General features: G+C 57.3%; 1 protein-coding gene across 11 annotated transcripts in view; it reads right to left on the minus strand.

Moving 5' to 3' along the window:
* Nucleotides 1-22,102, minus strand: part of Adgrl1 (adhesion G protein-coupled receptor L1) — a 44,044-nt gene that overhangs the window by 5,259 nt on the left and 16,683 nt on the right. For 2 of the 11 annotated variants that reach the window (XM_087201649.1, XM_087201648.1), the window contains exons 3-20: nt 19,040-19,253; nt 14,427-14,536; nt 11,199-11,216; nt 7,161-7,961; nt 6,013-6,327; nt 5,471-5,574; nt 5,109-5,294; nt 4,830-4,868; nt 4,554-4,737; nt 4,305-4,427; nt 3,630-3,844; nt 3,278-3,448; nt 3,023-3,085; nt 2,661-2,870; nt 2,351-2,571; nt 2,178-2,244; nt 1,724-1,815; nt 1,132-1,300 (exon numbers count right to left, since the gene is read on the minus strand). In XM_087201649.1, the coding sequence (XP_087057775.1) occupies nt 1,132-1,300; nt 1,724-1,815; nt 2,178-2,244; nt 2,351-2,571; nt 2,661-2,870; nt 3,023-3,085; nt 3,278-3,448; nt 3,630-3,844; nt 4,305-4,427; nt 4,554-4,737; nt 4,830-4,868; nt 5,109-5,294; nt 5,471-5,574; nt 6,013-6,327; nt 7,161-7,961; nt 11,199-11,216; nt 14,427-14,536; nt 19,040-19,253 (3,302 nt within the window). Of the gene's footprint in view, nt 1-1,131; nt 1,301-1,723; nt 1,816-2,177; nt 2,245-2,350; nt 2,572-2,660; nt 2,871-3,022; nt 3,086-3,277; nt 3,449-3,629; nt 3,845-4,304; nt 4,428-4,553; nt 4,738-4,829; nt 4,869-5,108; nt 5,295-5,470; nt 5,575-6,012; nt 6,328-7,160; nt 7,962-8,646; nt 8,985-9,036; nt 9,123-11,198; nt 11,217-14,426; nt 14,537-19,039; nt 19,254-22,102 lie in introns of those variants that run through there. The other 9 variants (XM_087201655.1, XM_013068387.3, XM_087201654.1 and 6 more) reach the window with 6 other exon arrangements.

Raw genomic sequence — 22,102 nt, forward strand, 5'->3', positions numbered from 1 at the left:
TGAGGAGGGTCCTGCATTGGTGCTTCGAGCAGATGGGTAAAGCAAGGGGCCAGGTTGCACTGGGTGGGTCTAGGGATGTCTGTGGAGACCTCGCTGTGCAAGAATCAGTTTTGATGTCTGGGTGAGCCACAGCATGTGTGTTTATGTGCGTGCCTGTGTGTATCGAAGCCAGCCCCAAGTGCCACATGTGTAAGAAGCAAGGGCCCCTCCTGAGCTGCAGCACTGGTCCTTCGTGGCCAGCTTCCCTACAGCCAGGGTTCCTGTGCTCCTGCCTCTGCTTTCCCTCAGTAGCCTGGCCCAGGTCCTTGGTGCCTTCAGGACAAGGTCTGCAAACAGCTCAGCTCAGTTTCTGTTTTTGTTTTTTTGAGACAGGGTCTTGCTATGTAGCCTGGCTACACAGCAATCCCAAGTGCGGGGACTGCGGGTGTGTGACACCATACCTGGCTCAGCTGAGTTTCTGAAGCTTTGGTCTCCAGCCTGCTGCCTGCGCTCCTTTCTTTCTTTTTTTCTGAACTCCTTTCTTCGCACTCCCCTGCTACTGTTGTCTCCTTGGTACATGTTCTTTTACGATCTAGACTTTAATACATCTATTTTTTTTTTAGGGGGGGGGTTTGGTAACGGGGATCAAACTCGGGACCTTGCGTTTACAAAGCAGGCATCAGAACCACTGAGCTAAATCCCCGGCCCTCTATTGTATTATTATTATTATTTTTTTGTACCGGGGATCGAACTCTGGACCTTGTGCTTGCGACACAGGCAATGGCACCACTGAGCTAAATCCCCAACACATCTATTTTAAAAGGGACCTTTCTATCACCACAGAATTTACAGTTACAGCTCCATTACAGAGGAAATGCTCCATCAGGCTGGTGCCCAGCTGTCTCCCACCCGTGGGCCTGGCTCATGCCTACACCGTGGCAAGGACATTCCTGCTGCAGACCTGTTCTGCCTTCATGCTCCTCTAGGTTGCTATGTCTGGCTGAATCTTCCCTGACCCTGAGCCTGGCTCCTCTCCCAGCAGACAGGGCTGTGCTGTGGGAGGCACTGGGGCTCAGGGGCACCCAGTTCCCCTTCACCCTCACTCCCGCCTTGTTCTGAGACAGGAACGTCCTGTGGAGGCATCTGCCTCACCTTCTTCTGTAAGGCGCAGTGAAAGACGAAGATGAAGACCCCCTGGAAGGCGTTGAAGGTGGTGAAGAGATAGGCCATGACCACTGACTCCTTGTTGATGAAGAGGAGGCCAAAAGCCCAGGTGAGCCCCAGTAGGAAGAGCAGTGCGATGGCCCCCAGGGCCCAGGACCTGGGGGAGCCGGACAGGCAGGTCAGGGACCTGCTAGAGGAGGCAGCATAGCCCAGCACCTGTCCCTGAAGCCCCAGCCTGGGGTCGAGCAGCCTCGGGCCAGGTAGCCTATCTGGTGACACCTCTAGCAGTCATTTACTCTATTCCCACACTTTATACCCAGTTCAGCAGGCTGTTTTTCTTTAATTGCCATTGAGTGGATCTATGTTTGAACTTGGCCTCAAAACCACAGGCTGGATGTGCTAATGATATGCTTCCTAAGACCGCTAAGTAGGTACATAATGAGTATGAGAAAACACCCATCTGATACTTAGACCCATGTGTGTGATGCCAGCGTTATGAGCACCCCATGGAAGGAGGCCCAGGGAGAGGCCAGGCCCAGCCTTGGAGCCCCAGGGGGATAGGGATGTGGGTGGGACTCACTTAATGTTGTCGAGGCGACTGGAGTCTGGCTTTAGCACGGAGGAGCTTCGGATCATCTTGTGTAGGGTCACCATGAGAAACACTAGGTTCACCTGGGGAAGGGGAAGGAGGTGGGCTGAGTTCCTCCCCCTCCATGGGCTCTGGGCAAGGGCCTGCCCTGCCAGGTCTCAGCTGCTATACCCCTGCCTTTCTGAATCCCATTCTGGGAGAACCCCAGGGTGCCAGCAGATAGGCCAGGTGTTAAGTACACATGGTAGGGGCTCAATCCCAGTCTCTGGGTGATCAGGCCTTGGTCCTGGGGCTCTGCAGACCCAGTCTTCTGGTTCTCTTGGTTGGCTACTCAGTTTTGATGCAGTTCCCAAACCATCACCTCTCAGGCTTTAGGCAAGGCAGGGTCAGGGGTGGCCTAGGTGAGAGAAGGAGCCCAGAGCTGGGGGCACTGCTGGCCACTTACCACAATGACAAAGGAGACTGGCCCAATGAAGCTCCAGATGAAGTAATTGTCTACTCGGAGCCAGCAGCTGTAAAGAAAATGGACCAGGGTGGAGAGAAGGCAGTGACCCAATAGTCCTGGCCTGAGGGGTGCCACTGAACAGAGACCCAGCAGGAGCAATGGGGGATACTCACGCCTTCTCGGTGCCATAGCTGCGGTAGTCGATGGCTGCTGCGATGCCCACCACCAGGGCTGGGAAGCAGTAGCCACCCAGATAGTAGTACTTGGTGCGGGAGTACTCGCTCTCGAACACTTCCACCAGCAGCAGGTAGAGGTGCACGCCCTCCAGACACAGCCAGGAGAAGGCAGCCAGGAAGAAGTAGTGCAGCAGGCCAGCAAAGATTGGGCAGGCGATCTGCGGGGAGGGCCAGGTGCTGGTGAGGGAGGCCAAGCACTGGCACCCCACCCCACCACAGCCTGGGCCCCAGCCTGGCCCCAGCCCACCTCATACTGAGTCTTGTCTATCCCGACCAGGAAGAGCAGCTCAGCCAGGAAGAGGTTGATGCACAGGTTCTTGTGGATGGTGTTGCGGTCGGTCTGCAGCCCCCGCAGGAAGCAGAAGGTAGAGATGCAGATAGCCAGGCAGACCAAGGAGATGACAATGCCCACCCAGGTGATGACTGATAGCAGCAGCTCGTTGATGCGACCCTGGTACTGGGGACAGGAGCAGGGGAGGCTCAGGGCCTCTAGCTGCACACAACCGGGTGTGTGCAAGGCCCAGCCAGGCACCAGCTGTAGGCAAGGCCCTCCGGGGCTGCCCACCTGGCCCACTTGCCCGCCCCACCCCACTGCAGGCAGCCGCTCACTTCCTCATGCTCTGGAAGGCTTGTGGAGAGATGACAAAGGTGACAGCAACATGCTTCTCCAGACTGCCTCGGGAGAAGGTGGATGTGACCAGAGGGAATCAGAGACGGGCCTCTGCCTCAGGCAAGACAAGATGGCGGCCCCCCACCCCGATGCTGGCTTCCCCGGCACCACTCCCATCGTGCACGTCCTAGGGTGCCATGCAAAGCTGGGCCAGCAGCAAATGGGCCCCAGAGGAGCAGTGCACCGTAGCTTACGATCTCTCGGTGAGCCATGAGCACTGCAAAGTTGGTGAGGTGGCTGCAGGCACAGGTGGTGTGGGTCTTGTTGGACTCCACCAGGCGGCAGCCCTGGGTTGACCAGTAGCCCAACATGGAGCGCTCTGAGTAGTTCCAGAAGGAGCAGTTGGCATTGAAATGGTTCTTGGCCTGTTGTGTAGCAGTGGCCAGGGTGTCAGAACCAGGAGCCACAGTCTGGACCCCACGCCCAGCTCCAGGGATAGCACCCATTGGGAAAGAAGTGCCTGGGGCTTGGGGCCCAAGGTGATGGGCTGTAACTTGCTGTTGGGGCAGGGGACACGCAGTCAAGGAGTGCCGGCTGTGGGCTCACCTCCAGATGGGCCACGGTGAAGATGACAGGGTCCATGAGGAAAACGCGGCTAGATTCCTTGTTAATGGATGCAGCGATGACCTGTGAGTTCACCACAAGGGAGGCACCCCCGGTGCCCACCGCGCTGGCCTCACCCGCCAGCTTCACTGTGGCATTCTCCGTGGACAGGAAAAGGCCCAAGTTGTTGTAGAGGATGAAGACAACTTTGACCACTCCTGGGGAGGATAGCTGGGGATGCGGCAGCTGTCCTTGGCCGGCAACCTCCATCCAGGCCCCTGGCCTCACTATTGGCCTTAGCCACGCTGGACATGGAGACTTCTGAAGCCAGGCTGTGGCCCCAAGCCTGGAGCCTTGCTACAAGACCATTGTTCATGGCTGGGCAGTTTGGATGGCAGCGCAGAGGCTGGGGATGGTTTTGACCCACTCTTTTTCCCTGTGTGACCTGGGCAGATCCCTGACCTCTCTTGTCCTAGCCTTCTCGGAGCTGTGGTCCAGCTGAGCTATTGCCCAGGAGACAGCTCTGTAGACCCATGGCACCCACTGAGAGCGTATAAAACTTGCCAGAAGTGCAGAACCCTTGCCCTCCATGAAGAGCAGAGATGGCAGCTGAGGGCTGGGGGTGGGTGGGAGGGGTGGCCCATGCTGTTCCCTCCCAAGGCCTGGCCAGGCGCTCACCATTGCGGCTGTTCTGCTTGATGGTATTGGCGGACAGCTGGATGGAATTCTCGCTGGGGTACTCCTGGGGAAAGACCAGTTCCTGCACCTGGCCCTCCGTGTTCAGGACAGTGACCTCCAGGACTGTAGGCACGGGATGGCAGGGCACGTGCCATTAGGGTCTGTCCCCAACCAGGGGGCCAGCCTCCCCCATGGTCTCTGGGACTCAGGATTTGCACCCAGCCTGACCCAGGTGGCTGTGGCACTCACCCACATTCTGCTTGGCGGCCAGGAAGCGGGCAGGCTCCCTGACATTGTCAGCCAGCAAGAAGGCGCCCTCCTCTAGCACATCTAGGAGCATGGTGGCCGTGTGCACCTGCTCTGTGGCATTCATGTCCTTCCATGACTCGAGTGCCTCTGGCCGGAGGAGGTTGTCCACTGTTTCTACCACGGCCTGTGCAGGCAGGGGACAGTGCTGAGTCCCCTGTGTGCTCTCGTTCCCTTCCTTACCACCTCTACCTATCTCCCCATCAGCCAGGGCCTCACCTTGATGTAATCCTTGCAGGTTCGCTCTCGTTTGTGCATCTGGGGAAGACACAGGGGTGGCATCAGGCTGGGCCCCCAGTGCCACTTCCCTAACCCCAGCATGCTCACGTCAGGGCCCAGAGAGCTCACTCTCTGTGTCTGCCACCAACCTGGAGCTGGGCCTTGAGCCCCAGGTCCATCAGGGAAGGCCTGGGTCCTTCCGCACAGATGACACACTCAGAGCTTCCAGTCTGATGCTTAAACCCCCAGTTATGCCCATCTGCCCTTCTGTGGGCCCACCTTGTTGTAGTTCTTGCCGGCTGACTCGCGCTCAATAGGCCGCAAGGCCTGCAGCTGGGCATCCAGGATGTCTAGGAGCTGCTCCATGAGCTTCACCGATGAGGACACGTCCCCTGCATAGATGGAGCCCCGAGTGTGGCGGGCCAGTTCGCTGGCGATGTTGGCTGCATTCTCTCCGCTTTTGATCTGGGGAGGCCAGGACAGGGCACCTCAGTGCTGTTGGGGGCTAGCCTGCCCTCCCCGCCTATGCTCTGCACCCTGTCCCTCCCTTCACCTCTCAGGACTGGTGTGGACCCCAGTGCAGCTGCCTTCAGACCCACTGGCCAAGTGCATGCCTGCCTGCGAGAGACCCACACTCTTACCTTCTGGGCCACCTGGTTGACCCAGGGGGAGGTGCAGTTGCTGAGATCAGGGCCCCGGGGGTTCCAGAGCCCTAGGGCTGGCAGACACTGGAATGAGGCAATTCCTGTGGAGACAGCCAGGGATAAGGATACCAGGGGAAGGAGCAGAGGAGGGTTGAGAAGGAGGTGTGAGCGTGGGAGTGGACCAGGGTGAGGGGACAGGGAGGGGAACATGGAGACGCAGATGTGAAGTGGTGAGGCAGCATTCACCCCTCTCCTGACCACCCTTTTCCTGTTCTGCCCTCCAGAGGTGGAGCCTTCCTTCAGGGTCCATGTTGAAGCCCCGTCTGGCAAGCCCATCCTGTAGCTGGCTGCTCCACCTCAGCCAGGCTAGGTGCCAGCCTACCTCTGCCGCTCTCAGTCTGAAGCTGGGCCTACCCTGCACCCTGCCACGTAGTCAGACATGATTCCCACAGGCAGCTGTGCCCATGTGAAGCTGCTGGAGTGTGCACCCCTGCCACCCACCCAGCCTTGGTGGTCATGGCTGCGGCTGCTGCACTCACCTCGGGTGCCCTTGGGGCAAGGCCTCTCCACCAGCATGCCCTGTTGGGTGGCCGGCCACTGGACCCGCCGCACCTCTCGGGGTTCACAGAAGAGCTCGGGGGACACGTGCAGGTTGGGGGCTGGGGGCCGCCGGGTGCTGGGGGCAGGAGCTGTGGCTGGAGGCAGGTCAGGTCCAAGCTGGTTGATGGCGCCCACTGGGTGTGTGGTGAGGGGCGCCCGGCGAAGTGGGGTGGTGGCTGCAGGTGAGGCTGTGCTGGTAAGGGGCGTGGGCCGGACAGTGGTGGTTGTGCTGAGTGGTGGGGACGTAGCTGGGCCTGGAAAGGAGAGGGGGTGGGGACGGGCTCACACCCAGCAAGGGTCCCCGGCAGCCCTGCTCCTCCCCTACTGAACAAAGGTGCCCTGGGCCCACTGGGCCTGGAAGCTGACGTCCCCAGCCTCTCTGCCCAGCAGATGCCCTGTGCTCAGGTGACCACATAAGGTAGGGACTGGCTAGAGAAATGCACTGGAGAAGCAGGCCAGAGAGGTAAGGCCTGAGCACAGCCACTGCTCATGCTGACCATGTTGGCATTGACTTGGGTCTATGAGCTGGTCACCCTTCCCTCTGGGGGCCTCAGTTTCCCCTTTTGCAAAGGAGGTTGGATTAACTAAGGCTCCCGGGGGCTGCTCAGAGTTGGTTCGGGCAGCTGGAGGTGGGAAGTGGTACAACAGAAGGGCCTTCCCCCTGCTCACCCCAGCAGCTCGGCTGTGTCCTGCTCTGCCGACAATGGGTGTCCCAGGGTTGCACCTCAACCAGGACCAGGTGTGCCTGGGGTCCCTGGCAGAGGCAGCTTAGGTCAGTAGCTAGGCACCCAGAGTTCTGGGTTCCAATCTTCACATAAGCTACATCCCTGTCTATCCAGAGCCTCCATTTCTGCATCTGTAAATCAGGGCAGTCACAAACCCTGTCACCTGACTGTGCACCTCAGTTGAGTTAACAACTGTGGAGTGCTTAGACTGCGTGTCTACCATGTTGTGACCTTTCACCTCCCTGAACCTGTCTACAAATCCCCAAGACTCAGAGTGGACCCCCTACCCTGGAAGCAGAGGCCTGGAGGTGGGATGGGAACAAAATTGCATAGGCTAGTGGCCTGGAGCGGGCTGTCCTCACCAGCGCTGGGGTCTGGTGGCCCGAATTCCAGGCTGTAGCGCACCACAAAGTAGTTGTTCCAGACGTACAGCTGGTTGTCACGGGGGTTGTAGTCCACGGAAGAGACAAACTGGTAGGGGTTGGGGAAGGCCAGGCTGACGGGCTCCTCGCGGTTGGCGTTGGTGTTGAAGGCATAGTCCACGCGGTTGCCGGCGGCCTCACTGTCATCATCCACATACACAGAGCGCAGCACATAGAGCACACCACACACCATGAAGGCATTGGAGGCTGAGCGCTTATCGTAGCCGGTCTCCCATGTGCCCTCGAACCGCAGTGTGTAGGGATTGAGCTGGCTCACCACCAGCCGCCCATTGTTGCCCTCGGTGGCGTAGATAACCCACAGTCCGTTCTCGTCCACAGCCAGGTCAATGTCAGTCTTGCCGCCCCAGCGATAGGGCGAAGTGTCATGGTAGTTGGCCGTGTTGATGACCGTCTCCCCGCTTTTGATGCGCGTCCTCAGGTCGTACTTGACAATGTTGCGCGTTCGCTCCTTGTTGTAGAAGACAGCGCCATCATAGACCACGAAGCCTGTGCCATCCACACGGTTGGGCAGCCGGTAGGTGGTAGTGTGGCGTGCAGCCACATAGTCCTCCCATGAGGCATACTCGGTGAGCGTGTCCGTGCGGTAGGGGATCCAGGGCATGACGTAGATGCGGTCGCCCGCCTGCAGTGGGTCCTTGCACCATGCACCTGACTGGTGCTCCGACTCATGCGTTGAGGTGGGCTCTAGCACCTTCTGCAGGGTCCCTGGGCACACAAAGACTGGGCCAGGTGTAGAGGGAGGCAGAGGGAGAGAGGGGAGAGAGGCGAGTTGGTCATGTGCTGGGGAACAGGCCGTCCCCCCTGCTGCTGCAGTCACGGTTGCTTGGTAGGGCTGGTGATGGGAGGGGGGTTTCCGGGCTGGGACCCCGCCCGCCCAGCTGCCCCTCTCCCTGGAGCTGAGGACCCTGCAGGCCATCAAGAGCAGGGTTAGTGCGGGAGGTGGCACCTTCTTCCCTTCCTGCTCGAGACCCCACGGGCTGGGGATGAGGGCTGGTGAGTGCCCTCCCAGAACTGGTTCTGGTGTGATTACGGGGTAGCCAGGAACTGTCCCCACAGCAGTGACCCTGACTGACCAGCACCCTCCTATGCCTCTACGGAAGCACTAGGGTCCAGTGTCCTATCCTTAAACAATCACACCAGGACAGACTTTTTAAAAAAAGAAAACTACTTCACTTTCTTCCTCCTGCAAAAATTGCAAAGTACAGTGGTGTTTCTGAACCCATTGTGGATATCAGGAGTACCCCACCTCCAATGTGGGGAAGGCAGAGGGGTGTCAGTTCTCTCCCAAGGCCCCTTTTGGAGCCTATGCCCCCACCCACCAGTCCCCTGCAAGTCAGTAGCTGAGGAGCTTGGGGGACCGCCCCCCCAGGCTAGGCCAGGTGGGAAGGCGCCTGGCCCCACCAACCAGCAGGGTCTCGGGGTTGGGCTCAGCAGCAGACACTGGTGCACAGGGGTGGATGGACGGGCACATGGAGAGTGACAGGACTCCTGGGAGGGCGGGGGAGGGCGGAGGATAGCTGCATGGAGGGAAGAGAGACAGGGGCGGGGACTCCACGAAGTCCTGGCTCTGAGGGAGGCTCCGCAGACCACCTGGGAAGAAAGGGTTAGTGCTGGCGGAGGAGAGAGGGTGAGCAGAGAATTCACGACAAGGCCCAGGCCCAACTGAGGGTCCCTTCGGGGGGGCAGGCCCAGGTCCAGCTTGGAGGGGGCAAGGGAGGGAACCAGGAGCTAGGATAAAGACCCAGCCCGCCCCAGCCCGCCGCCACCACCTCCCCTGGCCCGGACCCCGATTTACCTGCGACCATCCCCGGCTCGGGAGGAGGGACCAAGGCAGCGCTGATGTCAGAAAGGTGGGGGGCCCCGCCCCACCCCCCAAATTCCCTGAAAAGAGGAAAACCTCAACTGCATCTCGTTGGCCACCGCTGGCCTGCCCGCCCTTGCCCCTTGTGTCCCAGCACCACCTGCTCAACTGTCCCTTACTGGCCTGTCCCTTACTGATCTGGTGAGTCAGTGTGGCCAAGCCCTCCACCTCCTCCTCCCCCGGGGTGCCACCAGATACCCCTCAGCCAGGGGCCTGGCGCTTCCTTGTTACTTCCCTGCTAGGAGAACCCAGATGGTTAGGGCTGGGGCAGGGCAGGGGCTGTGGTGAATTCTCTGCTCCTCCTTGGCGGGCCCCAGGGGGACAGGGAGGAAATTAGAATTAGCACCAGCCCCAGGCAGGAGCCACTCCTGACTCTACTTCCCACCTGGCTCTCAGTGAGGGATGTTTAGCCTCCCTCCCCAGCACCAGGGACAGCTTGACCCTGGGTTCCGCAGGTACAAAACAGCCATGAGCACACCCCCTTCCTGGAGAAGCAGGGGAGTCAGGCACAGGGAGGGGCCGGAACCAGGCCCATCTTGGGTCTTGCCTCTCCTCTGAGGCCCCGCCACCTCCCTGTCCCCGATTTCCTTAGGGTTGGCCCGAATTCTGTCTAGCACACCTGGCCTTCACCCTTGTCCCCTGTGCCCCGAGTCCCCCCTCTGCCCAAACCTGGGTCTGTGTGTGTGAAGGGGGTGGTGGGAGGTCTTAGAGCCTGATCTAGTCAGAGGGTGTCAGGGGGAGGAAAAGCAGAAGTCATCGCGGGGAAAGGGGAGAGATGAGGAAAGGTCTGCCTGGGGCCTTGGGCAGCAAGGACCCCTCCCCAGCACCGAGCTTCCAATACCTCCTCTTCCCTCCTCACAGCCCGCCCCAGAGAGAAAGGATCCGGTGCTACGGTTTCCAAACCACGGCCTGCAAGAAGAGTGGCTGGTGCAGGTGGAAGACTCCAGGAGAGAGGAGGGAGGGCAGATGGGGGGTCCTCTGTGAAGCCCAGGCCTCCTGAGATGGGGGAGGCGCGGGGTGGGGAAGGGGGCAGCTTGGAGGGACCCCGCCCCACCACCCTCAAGGGGATGCTCCACAGACCACCGTAATTTCACGGGACAGGGTCGCTAAAGGCCCTCTCATCCCAGCCCCGGCAGCCCTCCTCTGGTCGGTCAATTTTCACATGCTGCTAGGGCTGGAAGTGACTGACTGTCCCAGGCATGCCAGCTGCAGCCCTGCTCCCAGACAGACAGTCCCTCCCCTGTCAGGCCCTCTTCGAGAAATTACGGGGCCTGCAGAGGTCCCCAGTGCAGGTCTGTGCCCGCCCACCCACTCCCTGGTCCTCTAACACCACAGCCCAAAAGGAACCCTGACTGCAGCTTTGCAAGTGTGCAAAATCAGAACCCACCCAACCCCCGCCCCCAGGAGCCCAGCCCGCCCACGACCCCCAGGGCCAGGGCTGGGACAGCAGGTGCCCCTCCAGGACCTGCTGGGGAAGGGGGCGGGGGGCGGTACTCCACACTCCACACAGCTCTGGGCCTCCGAAACGCCACACCGGAAGAACTAGGCCACTGGAGCCCAAGAGAGGAGGGATCTGCTCCCCAAAAGGAAAACAAGGGCGTCCCCCCATCCCCCCTCCCCTGAACAGGGAACTCGGTTGCAAAAGGTGCACGGGGAGAGGAGGAAGAGAGGAGAGAAAGAGACAGCTCACCCGGTGCCCGTGGGGGCCGGGAAGGGAGTCCCTCCCTCCCCTTACACTCGCTCCTGAAGGAGGCAAACGTGAAAGAAAAGGCTGGGTCCCCGCAGGGGCCAGGGACGGGGACAAGGGACAGGGAGAGGAGAGGCAGAGAGAGGGGGCGGGGGGAGAGAGGGAGAGAGGGAGAGAGGGAGAGAGGGAGAGAGGGAGAGAGAGAGAGAGAGAGGGGCAGAGTCCTGTGCGAGCTCAGAGAGCTGCTTCCGCTGTCTGGAGGGTGGGGATCCCCATGGCCGTGGCCACACCAGGGCCCCGGGTGGACCGGGTGGGTGGGGAGAACAGGGCCGGGCGGGTGGGCACATGAGTATGGTACAGGTAGAACAAAGTGTGAGTTAGGGGTTAGCATTGGTAACAGTGCGTTTACCTTTCTGCTCCACTTCTACTTTAAGCATCGGAAGAGAGAGAGAAAACAAATTGAAAAAAAATGTGCAAGAAAAAAAGAGAAAAAAAAAAGAGATTAAATTGCTTTCGTTTCTTTTCTGGCCACACGCCCCCTTTTTCTTTCCTTCCTTGCTTCTGCTTCCCCAGCCCCTTCCGTAGCATCCGTTCAGCCCCCACCCCCAAGTCCCTTCCTCTGGGGTAGGGTGGGGCCACGGGTGCCAGGGAGACAGTCCAGGGGAGAGGGGACACACAGGAGGGGGAGACAGAGAGACACGCAGGGCACAGGCAGCGGGACAGAGCCTTGGGTGGCAGGGGGAGCCCCAGCTGAAGGGGCTCTACCTGGAAGGGAACCAGGAGTGGGGAGTGGAGGAACCACTCAGCTCCCCCCACCCCTCCTGCGAAAACTGGGGCCCCTGGGGAAGGGGTTCAGTGTCTCCTGGGCCTGGGCGCCCCTCCCAGTCAAGAGCAAGGCTGAACTCCTTCCCCTTCTGCTGGCCTCGCCCGGGTCCAGCTGTGCGCCCCTCGCCCTTCACGAGCCCTCATGACCCAGAGGATGCAGAGGGCAGCAGAGCCACAGACAGACCGACAGACCGACAGAGGTGAGAGCGCCAGGGGGGAGACAGAGGCAGAGTCAGGGTGGGAACACACACACACACACACACACACACACACACACACACACACACACGCTCCCACACCCCCTGGGCCAGCCCCCCACCCCAGGACCCAGGGGCCCATGTCCGCCTGCCCTGCCCACCACCCCGATAGGTGGGCAGCACCTAGGGGAGGAAGAGGCCCGGTTAGACTGCACAGCTGTAAAGCAAATCCAGCGTTAGTCCAGCATCTGGGGGCCCCGCATCCAGTGCCCCTCTCCTTGGGAATCCCTGCCCCCCACCCCAGACCCATCCTCCCCAGCACTGGGGTCACCCCGGCCTCTGAAGCACCCCCCAAGGCTCTGTGTCCTAGGACTGGGAAGGTCTGAGTGGAGGAGGGAGCTCTGCAGGGGCAGCGCAGGCTCCCTTCCCAGTGCCTCGGGGAATGTTTGGGGGACACCCGCTGGGCCTCCCTGTCTTCTCACCTAGCTCTGGGGACCCCTCAACTCCAGCCCCCTTCTTCTGGAGGGCCAGGAGCTAGCGCAGCCCAGTCACACCTCTTCCTGCCTAGCACATCCGCAGCAGATGCGCGATTATGGGCGTCCTGTCCCCCAGGAAAGGGCTCGCTCCCACTGGGCGGGGGCCGCCATCCCTGCACTGCCCCGCCACCCGTCCCCAGAGCCCTCCTGGTCTCTGACTTGTGGCCCAGGAAGTGTCCAAGCTCCTCTCCTCCCTGGCCCTGCAGCATTTTCTCTTCTGCTCCGTACCTGCGTGGCCTCTGCTTGCTCTGGAATTGGTTTGGACCAGGGAATTTTTCCTGCCCTGTTTCTGCCTGCCTCAGAGAAGTTGGATTTGTCATCTGTTGCTAGTTTTATTTTGATCATCAGCGCAGTAATAGTAATTGGTAGGAGGTAATGAGTAGTCACAACAAAAGCAATGACTACCAAGTATCCACCACTTTAGGAGATGCTGGGAATCGTGCCAGACACCTCTCAGGCAGTCTTCTGAGAACCCTGACTACAGATGGGGAAACTGAGACTCAGTGAAGTGAAGCCACACAGCTGAGGCCATGTCCCTTCTACTCCTGACAGCATCCCGGGCAGGCTCAGCCCTCCCTCCCTCCCTGGTGGCAGAGTGGAAAGGCCCAGCCAGCCATGGGAAGGGGCATCATACCATTCCTGAGCATAGCTGGAACCGGGTGTGGGCTGGGTGCTAGGATGAGGACAAGCCTCTGCCTTCGGGAGTCTGCGCTCAGCACACAAAAGTATGCTTGGGCACCGGGGTTGAGCATTCCTCACACATTCTCTCCCAGGCTCGTGCTGCCTTCTGCAGTGGCCCAGAGAAATTAGATCATTTGTGCCAGGTTTCAGAGCCACAAAAGTTAAGAGCCCATGAAGCCTATGCCCACCCAACTTCCCCTCTGTTCTAGCTCCTTCGCTGCCTCCCTGCTCACCCCCGCCCCTGCTGCAAGGTGGGCAGTGTCCCCAGTGCTGTAGGGAGGCTTCTGGTAGCACATGGGCATCCCCCTCAGGTGACGGTGGAGGCCTCAGGCACTGCAAGGAAAGGGCGAAGACTAAAAGAAGAAAGTTACGGAAGCACATAAGCAGTCCTGTTTCCGAGAGAGGAATCCTTGTGTCACCTGAGAGGAGAAATCAAAGGTTGGGGGTTGGGGTAGGGAATGTTGGGGTGGGAAGGAGGGGGAGTTATAAGGTCTCCTGCTCCCCTGCCCCTTCACTCAGACACCCTGGTGGCCCTGCCCCCTCCCCCTCTGCCTGGAGGCCCTACCTCCAGGTTGGCTGTAGGAAGCCAGGTGGAGAGGACAGAAGAAGGGATCATGGGAGTAAGGAGGGATGAGAAAGGGCAGGATCAAAGGGTGATGTCAAGGACAGGGTGCTGAGGAGGAGAGACCTTGTCTTTGCTCTCCCTGGCTGGGTACAGGACAGCCAGGCTCCTGGCTCCCCAGATCACCTTCAGCTTGCTGGGGGCCACTCTCAAGTCCAACATGGTGGTACTTCCTCTGTAGACAGGAAGTGCTCTCATGATAATGAGCAAAACAACTGGGAGATAGGAATCTGTTGATGATGCCCCCAGCCCTTCACACCGACTCTGCCACCAGGCCTCAGAATGTGGTCTGCCTCTCCAGGGGGATACAGTCGGGTTCCATGATGGGAAGAGACTGGAGTGGGGGTATGTGAGGGAACAAGAAAAAGGGCAGGAAGTTGGAAGAGGAAGGGGGAGTGAGAGGGACGAGCTGGTATGTGTGTGTTGGGGGCGGGTAGGAAGGGAACAAGTGTGAGAGGAGGAGGGAGGCAAGAGGGATCAGAAGAGCAGCAAGGTTGAGAGGAGATGCAAGCAGCCAGAGCACAAGAGCGAGACCTTGAAGTGATTCAACAAGCGAGGGTGTGTGACTAAGTGGGGTGAGTGTGGCCTGTGGAACGGGACAGAGTCTGTGGGGCAGGGAAGCAGGCACCAGGTGTGCACGAGCATGTCTGGGAGCAGAGAGTGTGAGGCCCAGGCAGGCCCCAGGCAGGCAGCCCATGTGTGCTGGGTCAAGGTTTCTCCTCCTCGCTTGCAACATGGGGGAGGGCCCGCACCCGCAGAGGAACAAGATGACTCACTGTAGGGGACACAGTCGTACTGCACCTCCAGGTACTTGTAGGTCCCAGGACAAGGGTCAGGAAAGGCGTCGGAGCCAGCGACCACCACACACTGGGTGCGGTTGTTACACCTGTGGAAGAGAAAGGGATCTGGGAAAGATGGACTTAGATCCTGGGGACTGCAGGGTTGGGAGAGGAACAGGTACCCCAGACTGAGAAGGCACCAGGGAGCTGGGGACCAGGGCCAAAGGCTGGGCATGGGTGTCGCCTTCTGATCTGCCTGCCACTCTTTCCCACTGAGCCTTGGCTCTGCATCCCCTCAGGGCTAGGATGGCAGCATCACCCCATAAGCAACTGCCCCCTACTATTATGGCCCTGGTATTTTCTTTCGGTTGACTTTAGAGCCCTTGCTTTGTTCACAGAAGAGAAACGTGTGTGACATGGCATGTTGGCAAACCTCCTATCCACCCAGGGCTTGCAGCAGCCAGTGGGCCACCTCGGACTTCCTCACACACACCTCCCACCCTTGGGATGCAGCACAGTCAGGACTGCTAAATCCCCACAGGGAACCTGGGGCCCTGGCAGCTTCTCAGGGACCTGGTTGGCATACAGAGCGGGGAGCCTGTGGAACAGCCACAGAACAGGGGTTCCCCTTAGCCATCAGTCCCCACATCCTGGAACAGGCCAAACTGAACACCAGCGTGCGGGAAGAAATCCAGAGGCTTCTGGACAGCCAGGGGCAGAAGGTGCTCCAGGTCCACCTTCAGTCCTGCCCTAACTGGGGAGTGCTAGGTGCTGAGTACAAGAACTCCAGAAAGGGCAGAGAATCTCCTGGGGTCACGGAGAGCAAGGGATGGTGGGGGTTGGGGGGCAGAGAGGGTTAGGAAGGGCCTGATGACATCCACCCACCCCACACCCCACCCACTTCTCTAACAATTCAGCATTGGCCTCCAAAGATTAATCATCACCATGTGACCCATTGATCTCACTCCTAGGTGTGCACCCAAGAGAACCGGAAGCAAAGAATGAAGAAAATTCTGTACACCTGTGTTCAGAGGCGCGCTACACACATCTGCTAACAGGGGGTGACAGCCCGAAAGTCCAGGGGGATTGGCATGAATGTGGCCTGTCCACACACAACAGAATATTACTTGGCCATAAAGAAGAAGAGAGTTCTGCTTCATGCTGTTAAAGCCTCAACACTGGTACTGCATGACAGAAACCAGAGCAAGAGGCCACAGAGTATGACTCCATTTCCGTGAAATATTCAGAACAGGCAACTCCACAAAGACAGAGAGCAGATGAATAGTTGAGGGGAGCAACTGCTAACGAGTATGTGCTTTCCTTTTGGGGTGATGGAATGTTCTGGAACTAAGTTGAGATGGTGGTTGCACAATACTGTGAATGTACTAAATGTCATGGAATATGTTTGCTTTAAAATGGTTCATTTTAATCATTAAAAATAAACAGTGCACAGCCAGGCTCAGCGGTGCATGCCTGTAATCTCCACACTTGGGGTGCTGAGGGAGAAAGATCATAAGTCTGAATCCTGCCTGGGCAATTCTGCAAGACCCTGACTCAAAATAAAACATAAAGCCAGGTGTGGAACACAAGTGTAATCCCAGCACTGAGAGGCTGAGGCAGGGATTCCAAATTCAAACCCAGCCTGGGCAACTTAGTGACTTAGCAAGACTGTTTCAAAATAAAAAGGGCTGGGGATGTAGCTCAATGTAAAGGCTTTGGGAGTGAGAAAAAGAGAGAAAGAGAGCTAGAAATGCAGCTCACTGCTCCCTGGCTTCAATTCCCAGTATTGCAACAACACAACAACCAGGGCTAGGGGTGTGGCGCAGGAGTATAGCAACTGCTTAGCATGTACAAGGTTCTGGGTTCCATCCCCAGCACCACAAATAAATAATAACCATGATGTTATGTTGTGTTATGTCCCTTTTTGTTGTTATCTGTGGGACTAGGGGTTGATCCCAATGCCTTCCCACTGAGCTACATCCTTAGCCCTGTTCATTTTTTGACAGGGCCTGACTTAGTTGCTAATTGCCCAGGCTCTGCTCAAACTTGCGACTCTCCCCACCACCTCAGCCTCCCAGAGTGCTGAGATTACAGGCTTATACTACCGCACTTGGCTTTTGTCATCCTAGTAAACAAGAAAGCAAACCAGAACAACCCACTACTCACTGGACTTAGGCTGGAGACTTCATATCCCAGCCACTTTTGGCACTGGAAATGCATGTGGCCAAATTTTGGCCAATGAGGTGATGGAGCTGTGAGTTAGAGTAAGAAGTGCAGATGACCGTGTTCTGGCCAATGAGGTGAAAGTGGGTGTGGCATGTGACTTTAAAGGGCCAGGCTTGGGAGGGTGATAGCCAGGTGAGGCCTACTCAGGAGTCTTCTCAACTCTGATGGACTGTAGGTCAACTATTCTGGGTGTCTCTAGCACAGCAGCTTCCGTATAACCCTGATTAACAGAAAGGGCTTCCAGATTTTGGCAGAAGGAGGGGGAGCAGTGAGGTTGGGCACCCAGGGAGCAGGGTAGAGGCCACATAGTGCTCCCTTAGCCCCAGGAGCTGAGCTCCTCAGTCCCAGGGCTGGGTGTTAAGAAGGCATGACTGATGCCCACAGAGGGGATGGTGGCTCCAGGGCAGCCCTTCTTTCTCAGCCACCTAAGGACACCTGTCCCCTGCCTGAAACTCCCGAGGTGCATTATCCCCTGTCCCCAGCCTCCTTCCCTTTCTACTGTGCTACAGGTCCTGGAGCAGACACTGTAATGTCCTGGGCATTTGGCAAATATGCATGAGTGGCTGCTGAGTCCCTGGTCAAGGACACAGCAGCAGGGGACAAAATTCCCTATCCCTGCAGGGCTAAGAGCCCAGTGAAGGAAGATGTAAAATAAACATCATTCCCAGGCATAAGATCTGATGGAAATGCAGACAATAAGAAGGGTCAGGAGCAACAGTGGGAAAGCAGTTAGGAAACGAGAAAGGCCTCACAGAGGGGATAGTTAAGGGACACAGGGGCACAAGTGATAGGGGAGTCATTTGAGTGTCAGGGAACAGCAAGGGCAAGGCTCAGAGGAGGCTCCATGTAAGGAACAGACACATGGCTAGAGCTGGAGGGAGGGGGGGCAGGTGGTGAGCAGCTTGTGCAGGGCCTTCTGCCCAAGGCAGGTGGGAGCCACAGAGGGCTCTATGGAGAGGGGGCTCACCTTGCTGGATGTGTGGGGAGGCTGCACTACAGCAGCCCAGAGGGCGGCGAGGGGTGTCTTGCAGCAGCCAGGGAGAGGCAGCTGTGGATGCTGCCAAGGTCAGGCCCTGGCATTATCTGAGGGACAGGTTGATGGGTCCTGGTGTCTGCATAGGGAGCCCACATGTGGGGGCTCAGCCTGGCATGTGCTGCACTCACATACACCAACACTGCCACACCCCATCAGATGCACACAGCCACACACTCCAACATGCACCCACCACCAGCAGACATACACTCAGCACACTCTGTTACAAACATGCTCTGAAGGGCCAGGTGTAGTGGCATACGCCTGTCATCTCAGCACTTGGGAGGCTGGGGTAGGAGGACTGTCATGAGATCAGGGCCAGCCTGGACTACATAGGGAGACACTGCCGCAGAAAACAAACCAAACCAAATAGTCACTGGAACACACACCTAGAAACACAGCAACACAAATCATATTCACATAAATACACTTACACACAGACCTCCTCCCAGACATACACTTACTCTCTCAGGCACACAGCCACAGCCACTCACACAGGCTCAGACATGGACAGTCACACACACTCACAGATGCACACTTAAACACATAAGCAGGTTTGGAGTATAGCTCAGTCGTGCCCTGGGTTCCAACCCCAGCATGGTAAAAACAAAAGAAAACATGTAACTGTCAGGTGTTGTGGCACACATCTGTAATCTCAGCACTCTGGGACTCTGAGGCAGGAGCATCACAAGTTTTTTGTGTTTTTGTTTTTTTTTTTGGTACCGGGAATCGAACTTGGGTCCTTGCGCTTGCGCAGCAGGCGGCAAAACCACTGAATTAAATCCCCAGCCCAAGGAGGATCACAAGTTTGAGCCCAGTCTGGGCAACTTAGGGACTTTGCGAGACCATGTCTCTAAAAAAGGGCTGGGGATGCAGCTCAGTGTGTAAGTCTTGGGTCCATCATCCCAGCACTGGAAAACAAAACAAAACAACACAACACACAAGCACTCAGACATAGTCTTTCATGTTGAGACACAGACAGCTGCTTGCTCACACGCACACACACTTTTGTCATCTGTGTGTGGTTGTTCCCTCCTGGGGGAAGCCTACCACCTCTCATAATTGGCACAGAGGGCTCTCTGTGTGTTTCCACAACGCCCTCACCATGTCACCTGCCCTTGCCAACCTTGATCAAGCTTCCGGAAGTGATGGCAGGTGGGGAGGGACAGGCTGTGTGTCTGGTCCAGGTCGGTGCAGGGGATGCAGGCCAGTGTGCAGGAGATGGCTAGGTTTTATCTGCTGTCTTCCCAGGGCCCAGCACCTGGTAGGTGCCAGGAACTAGGCATCACATGCATAAAAGGGAATTGAAGGGTGGACGGAGTGCACAGCCTGGGGTGCCTGGGTCGCTCACCTTTGCGACATGATCTTGAAGGCATCCGGGAGGTAGCACTGCACGTTTTCCATCTGGAAAGGGTCAGCATCACAGATCTTGTCATCTGTGCGCCCATAGTTGGCATTTTCCACCATGATGACATCGCTGCCCGGGCACCGCAGCTCAATGGGGTAACCTTCGCACGCCAGCTCCCGGCGCATCAGCCCAAATGGGAGCCCAGCACGGCTCAGGCCTGTGGGAGAGTGTAGACAGTGTCACCCTCAGCTGGGAAGGGCAGAGCCTGCAGCTGCCTGACAGGGACAATGCCTCCAGCTCAGCTGTGTCCTCAGAGCCATATGTGGGCCTCTTAGTGTGCCTGCCTGTGTGTTAAAGATGATAACCTGGCCCAAGAGGCTGCCCTTTACCCTTGGCTCTGCCTAATAAGGAGCTGGGTGAAGCTCGGCCTTGAGCACTTGCCTCGTGTGCAGGAGGCCGGTGCAGGAGGCTGGCACAGAAAGAAAGAGCGGAGGCGGAGCACATCGGTCCTGCAGGCCTTGGCTATGACCCCTCATCTTTGTTGCTAAGTTTACGGGCTGATTTGTGTCCCCCCAGTTCACATGCTGAAGTCCTAATTCAGTCCCTCAGTGAGTGACTATCTGGCGGTACTGTATTTACAGCACTGGGGACGGAAGCCAGGGCCTCACATACACTCTACCACTGAATGACACCCTCAACCCTTTTCATTTTTATTTTTTTGGTATGGGGATCAAACTCAGGACCTTGTGCTTGCCAGGGAGGCGCTGTGCCACTGAGCTACATCCCCAGTCCCCTCGACCCTTTTTAAAACTTTATTTGAAACAGGGTCTCAATAAGTTGCTCAGGCTGGCCCTGAACTTTTGATCCTCCTGCCTCAGACCTCCGTTTCTGGGATTACAGGTGTGCACCACGACATCCACAAAGATGAGGTCTGGAGGTAATGGAATTAAAATAAGGCCATCAAGGGTCAGGGATTTAGCTCAGTGGTTCCGCCACCTGCCTCAAAAGCGGAAGGACCTGAGTTTGATCCCCGGTACCAAATAAATAAATAAATAAATAAATAAATAAGGCCATTAGGGTGGGCTCCAAACCAATATAACTGGGGCTCTTATAAAAGGGGGGATTTGAGCTGGGCGTGGTAATGCACACCTGTCATCCCAGCACTCTAGGAGGCTGAGGCAGGAGGATCCCAAGTTCAAGGCCAGCCTGGACCACTTTGCAACTTTTATGGTTTGGTCTGGAATGTTTTCCAAAACTCTGGTAAGCTCAGAGGTGGGATTTTTGGAGGATGGTTGGAACCTGGAGCACTGTACTCTTCAGTGGATTCTTCCACTGGTGTGTTTAGCAGTTGACTGTGCTGTCAGGAGGTGGGGCCTGGTCAGAAGAGTTGGGTAGGGAAAAATTGGAAACAAAGCTTTTGGACATAGAGGGAAGGGGACTTGAGGGGGGGGGAATGGGATAAAATAAAATATATTTTTTAAAAAAGAGTTGGGTCCCTAGGGCATGACCTGGAAGGGTGTGTCTCCCTCCTTGGCTCCTCCTTTCTTTCCCTGCTTCCTGGTTGCCATGCTGTGAGCAGTTGTCCTCCACCTAGACCCTTCTACCATGCTATTTCCAAGTGGAAGTCACCCAACTATGGACGAACCCATAGAAACTATGAACCAAATGAATCTCCCCTTTAAGTTGTGAGTGTCGTGTACTTTGTACCAGTGATGAGAATGTGACTAAGACAGCAACTTAGCAAGACCCTGCCTGAATATTAAAAAAATACAAAAGGGGGTCAACTGTATTCACATTTACATGGTTGCCCACCCTCACGCTGTAGGGTATATTTCTTTTCCTACTTTTACTTGGCTCCAACTCATTCTGCACAGCCTGTTTCTTTTCTACCTTTAATAAGACTTTGCTACTGTTAAATAAATAAGTAAGTAAGTAAATACATAAATAAAATAGGGCTAGGGGTGTAGCTCAATGCAGAGGCCTTGGGTTCAATCTCCAATGCCCCCCACACAGATGAAAAAAAACAAGGTGAGGGAGATTTGGACACAGACCCGTCCCAGAGAGACCACACGCTGACACAGAGAGGAGGTGGTCATGCCTAAACCAAGGACAGAGCCTCAGAAGCCACCAACCCCACAACGCCCTGAGGGTGAACTGCAGGACCGTGGGCCAGCGAGTGTCTGGGACGCTTTGTGACAGAAGCTGCAGCAGACAAGTCCCCCGCAGAAGGACAGGGTGGGGCTTGGGGATGGTGCTCAGCCATGTCCATGTGGCACGAGCGTCCCTGGCTGGCCAAAAGCCACGCTTGTTGCCACACATCACCACCAGGAGAGTTAATGCTGTCTGTGGCCCGCTGGGAGGGGACAACTGTCAGCCCCGCAGGTGGAACCTTCCGGAACCTGCCCCAGTGCCTGTGTCCCAGGCTAAACCAAGCTGAGGCTTCTGTCACCATCACCGTGACTGTGAGTATACTGGCTTCCGGCGGGTCCAGTGTGGTAAGGTGAGGGGCTCGGGGGCCTCCCTGGTGCCACACTGTGCCACCCGAGGAGCAGAGGAAGCGTGGGAACACACTCCGGTTTCCAGAAGTCACCATGGGCTTTGCTGCCTCCTGGACAACAGGGCAGGCGTAGTGTGGCCCAGGGACGCCCTAGACCTGCCACATCAGAATCCGGGGCCAGGAGCCTCTGATGGCTCCATGCGACCAGATGATTCTGACCCATGCTCAAGTGTGGGCCGCCACTAGCAGTGGCCTTCCCCGTCTGTTTCCCAATGTGTAAAATGGGGCATCCACAGCCCAGGGCCGTATTGCAGGGGTTCCAGACTCTAAAGAATGATTTTTTAAAAAATTTTTGAGACAGTCTTGCTAAGTTACTCAGGCTGGGCTCAAACGTGCCACTTCCTGCCTCAGCCTCCTAGAGTGCTGGGATGACTGGAATGCACCACCACTCTAGCTAAATGCTGCTTCTTGCTTTTATGAATACTATTTTCTCATATGGGGGTCAAGTAGGACAGGATACCCCCTTTTTGGAGATCTGGCCTCTCTGATCCTGGTGGGCTCCCCAGGAG

The sequence above is a fragment of the Heterocephalus glaber genome, unplaced genomic scaffold, assembly GCF_053883595.1.
Source record: "Heterocephalus glaber isolate CG9 unplaced genomic scaffold, H.glaber_assembly_v1.0 deba00001760, whole genome shotgun sequence".
NCBI classification, from domain to species: domain Eukaryota; kingdom Metazoa; phylum Chordata; class Mammalia; order Rodentia; family Bathyergidae; genus Heterocephalus; species Heterocephalus glaber.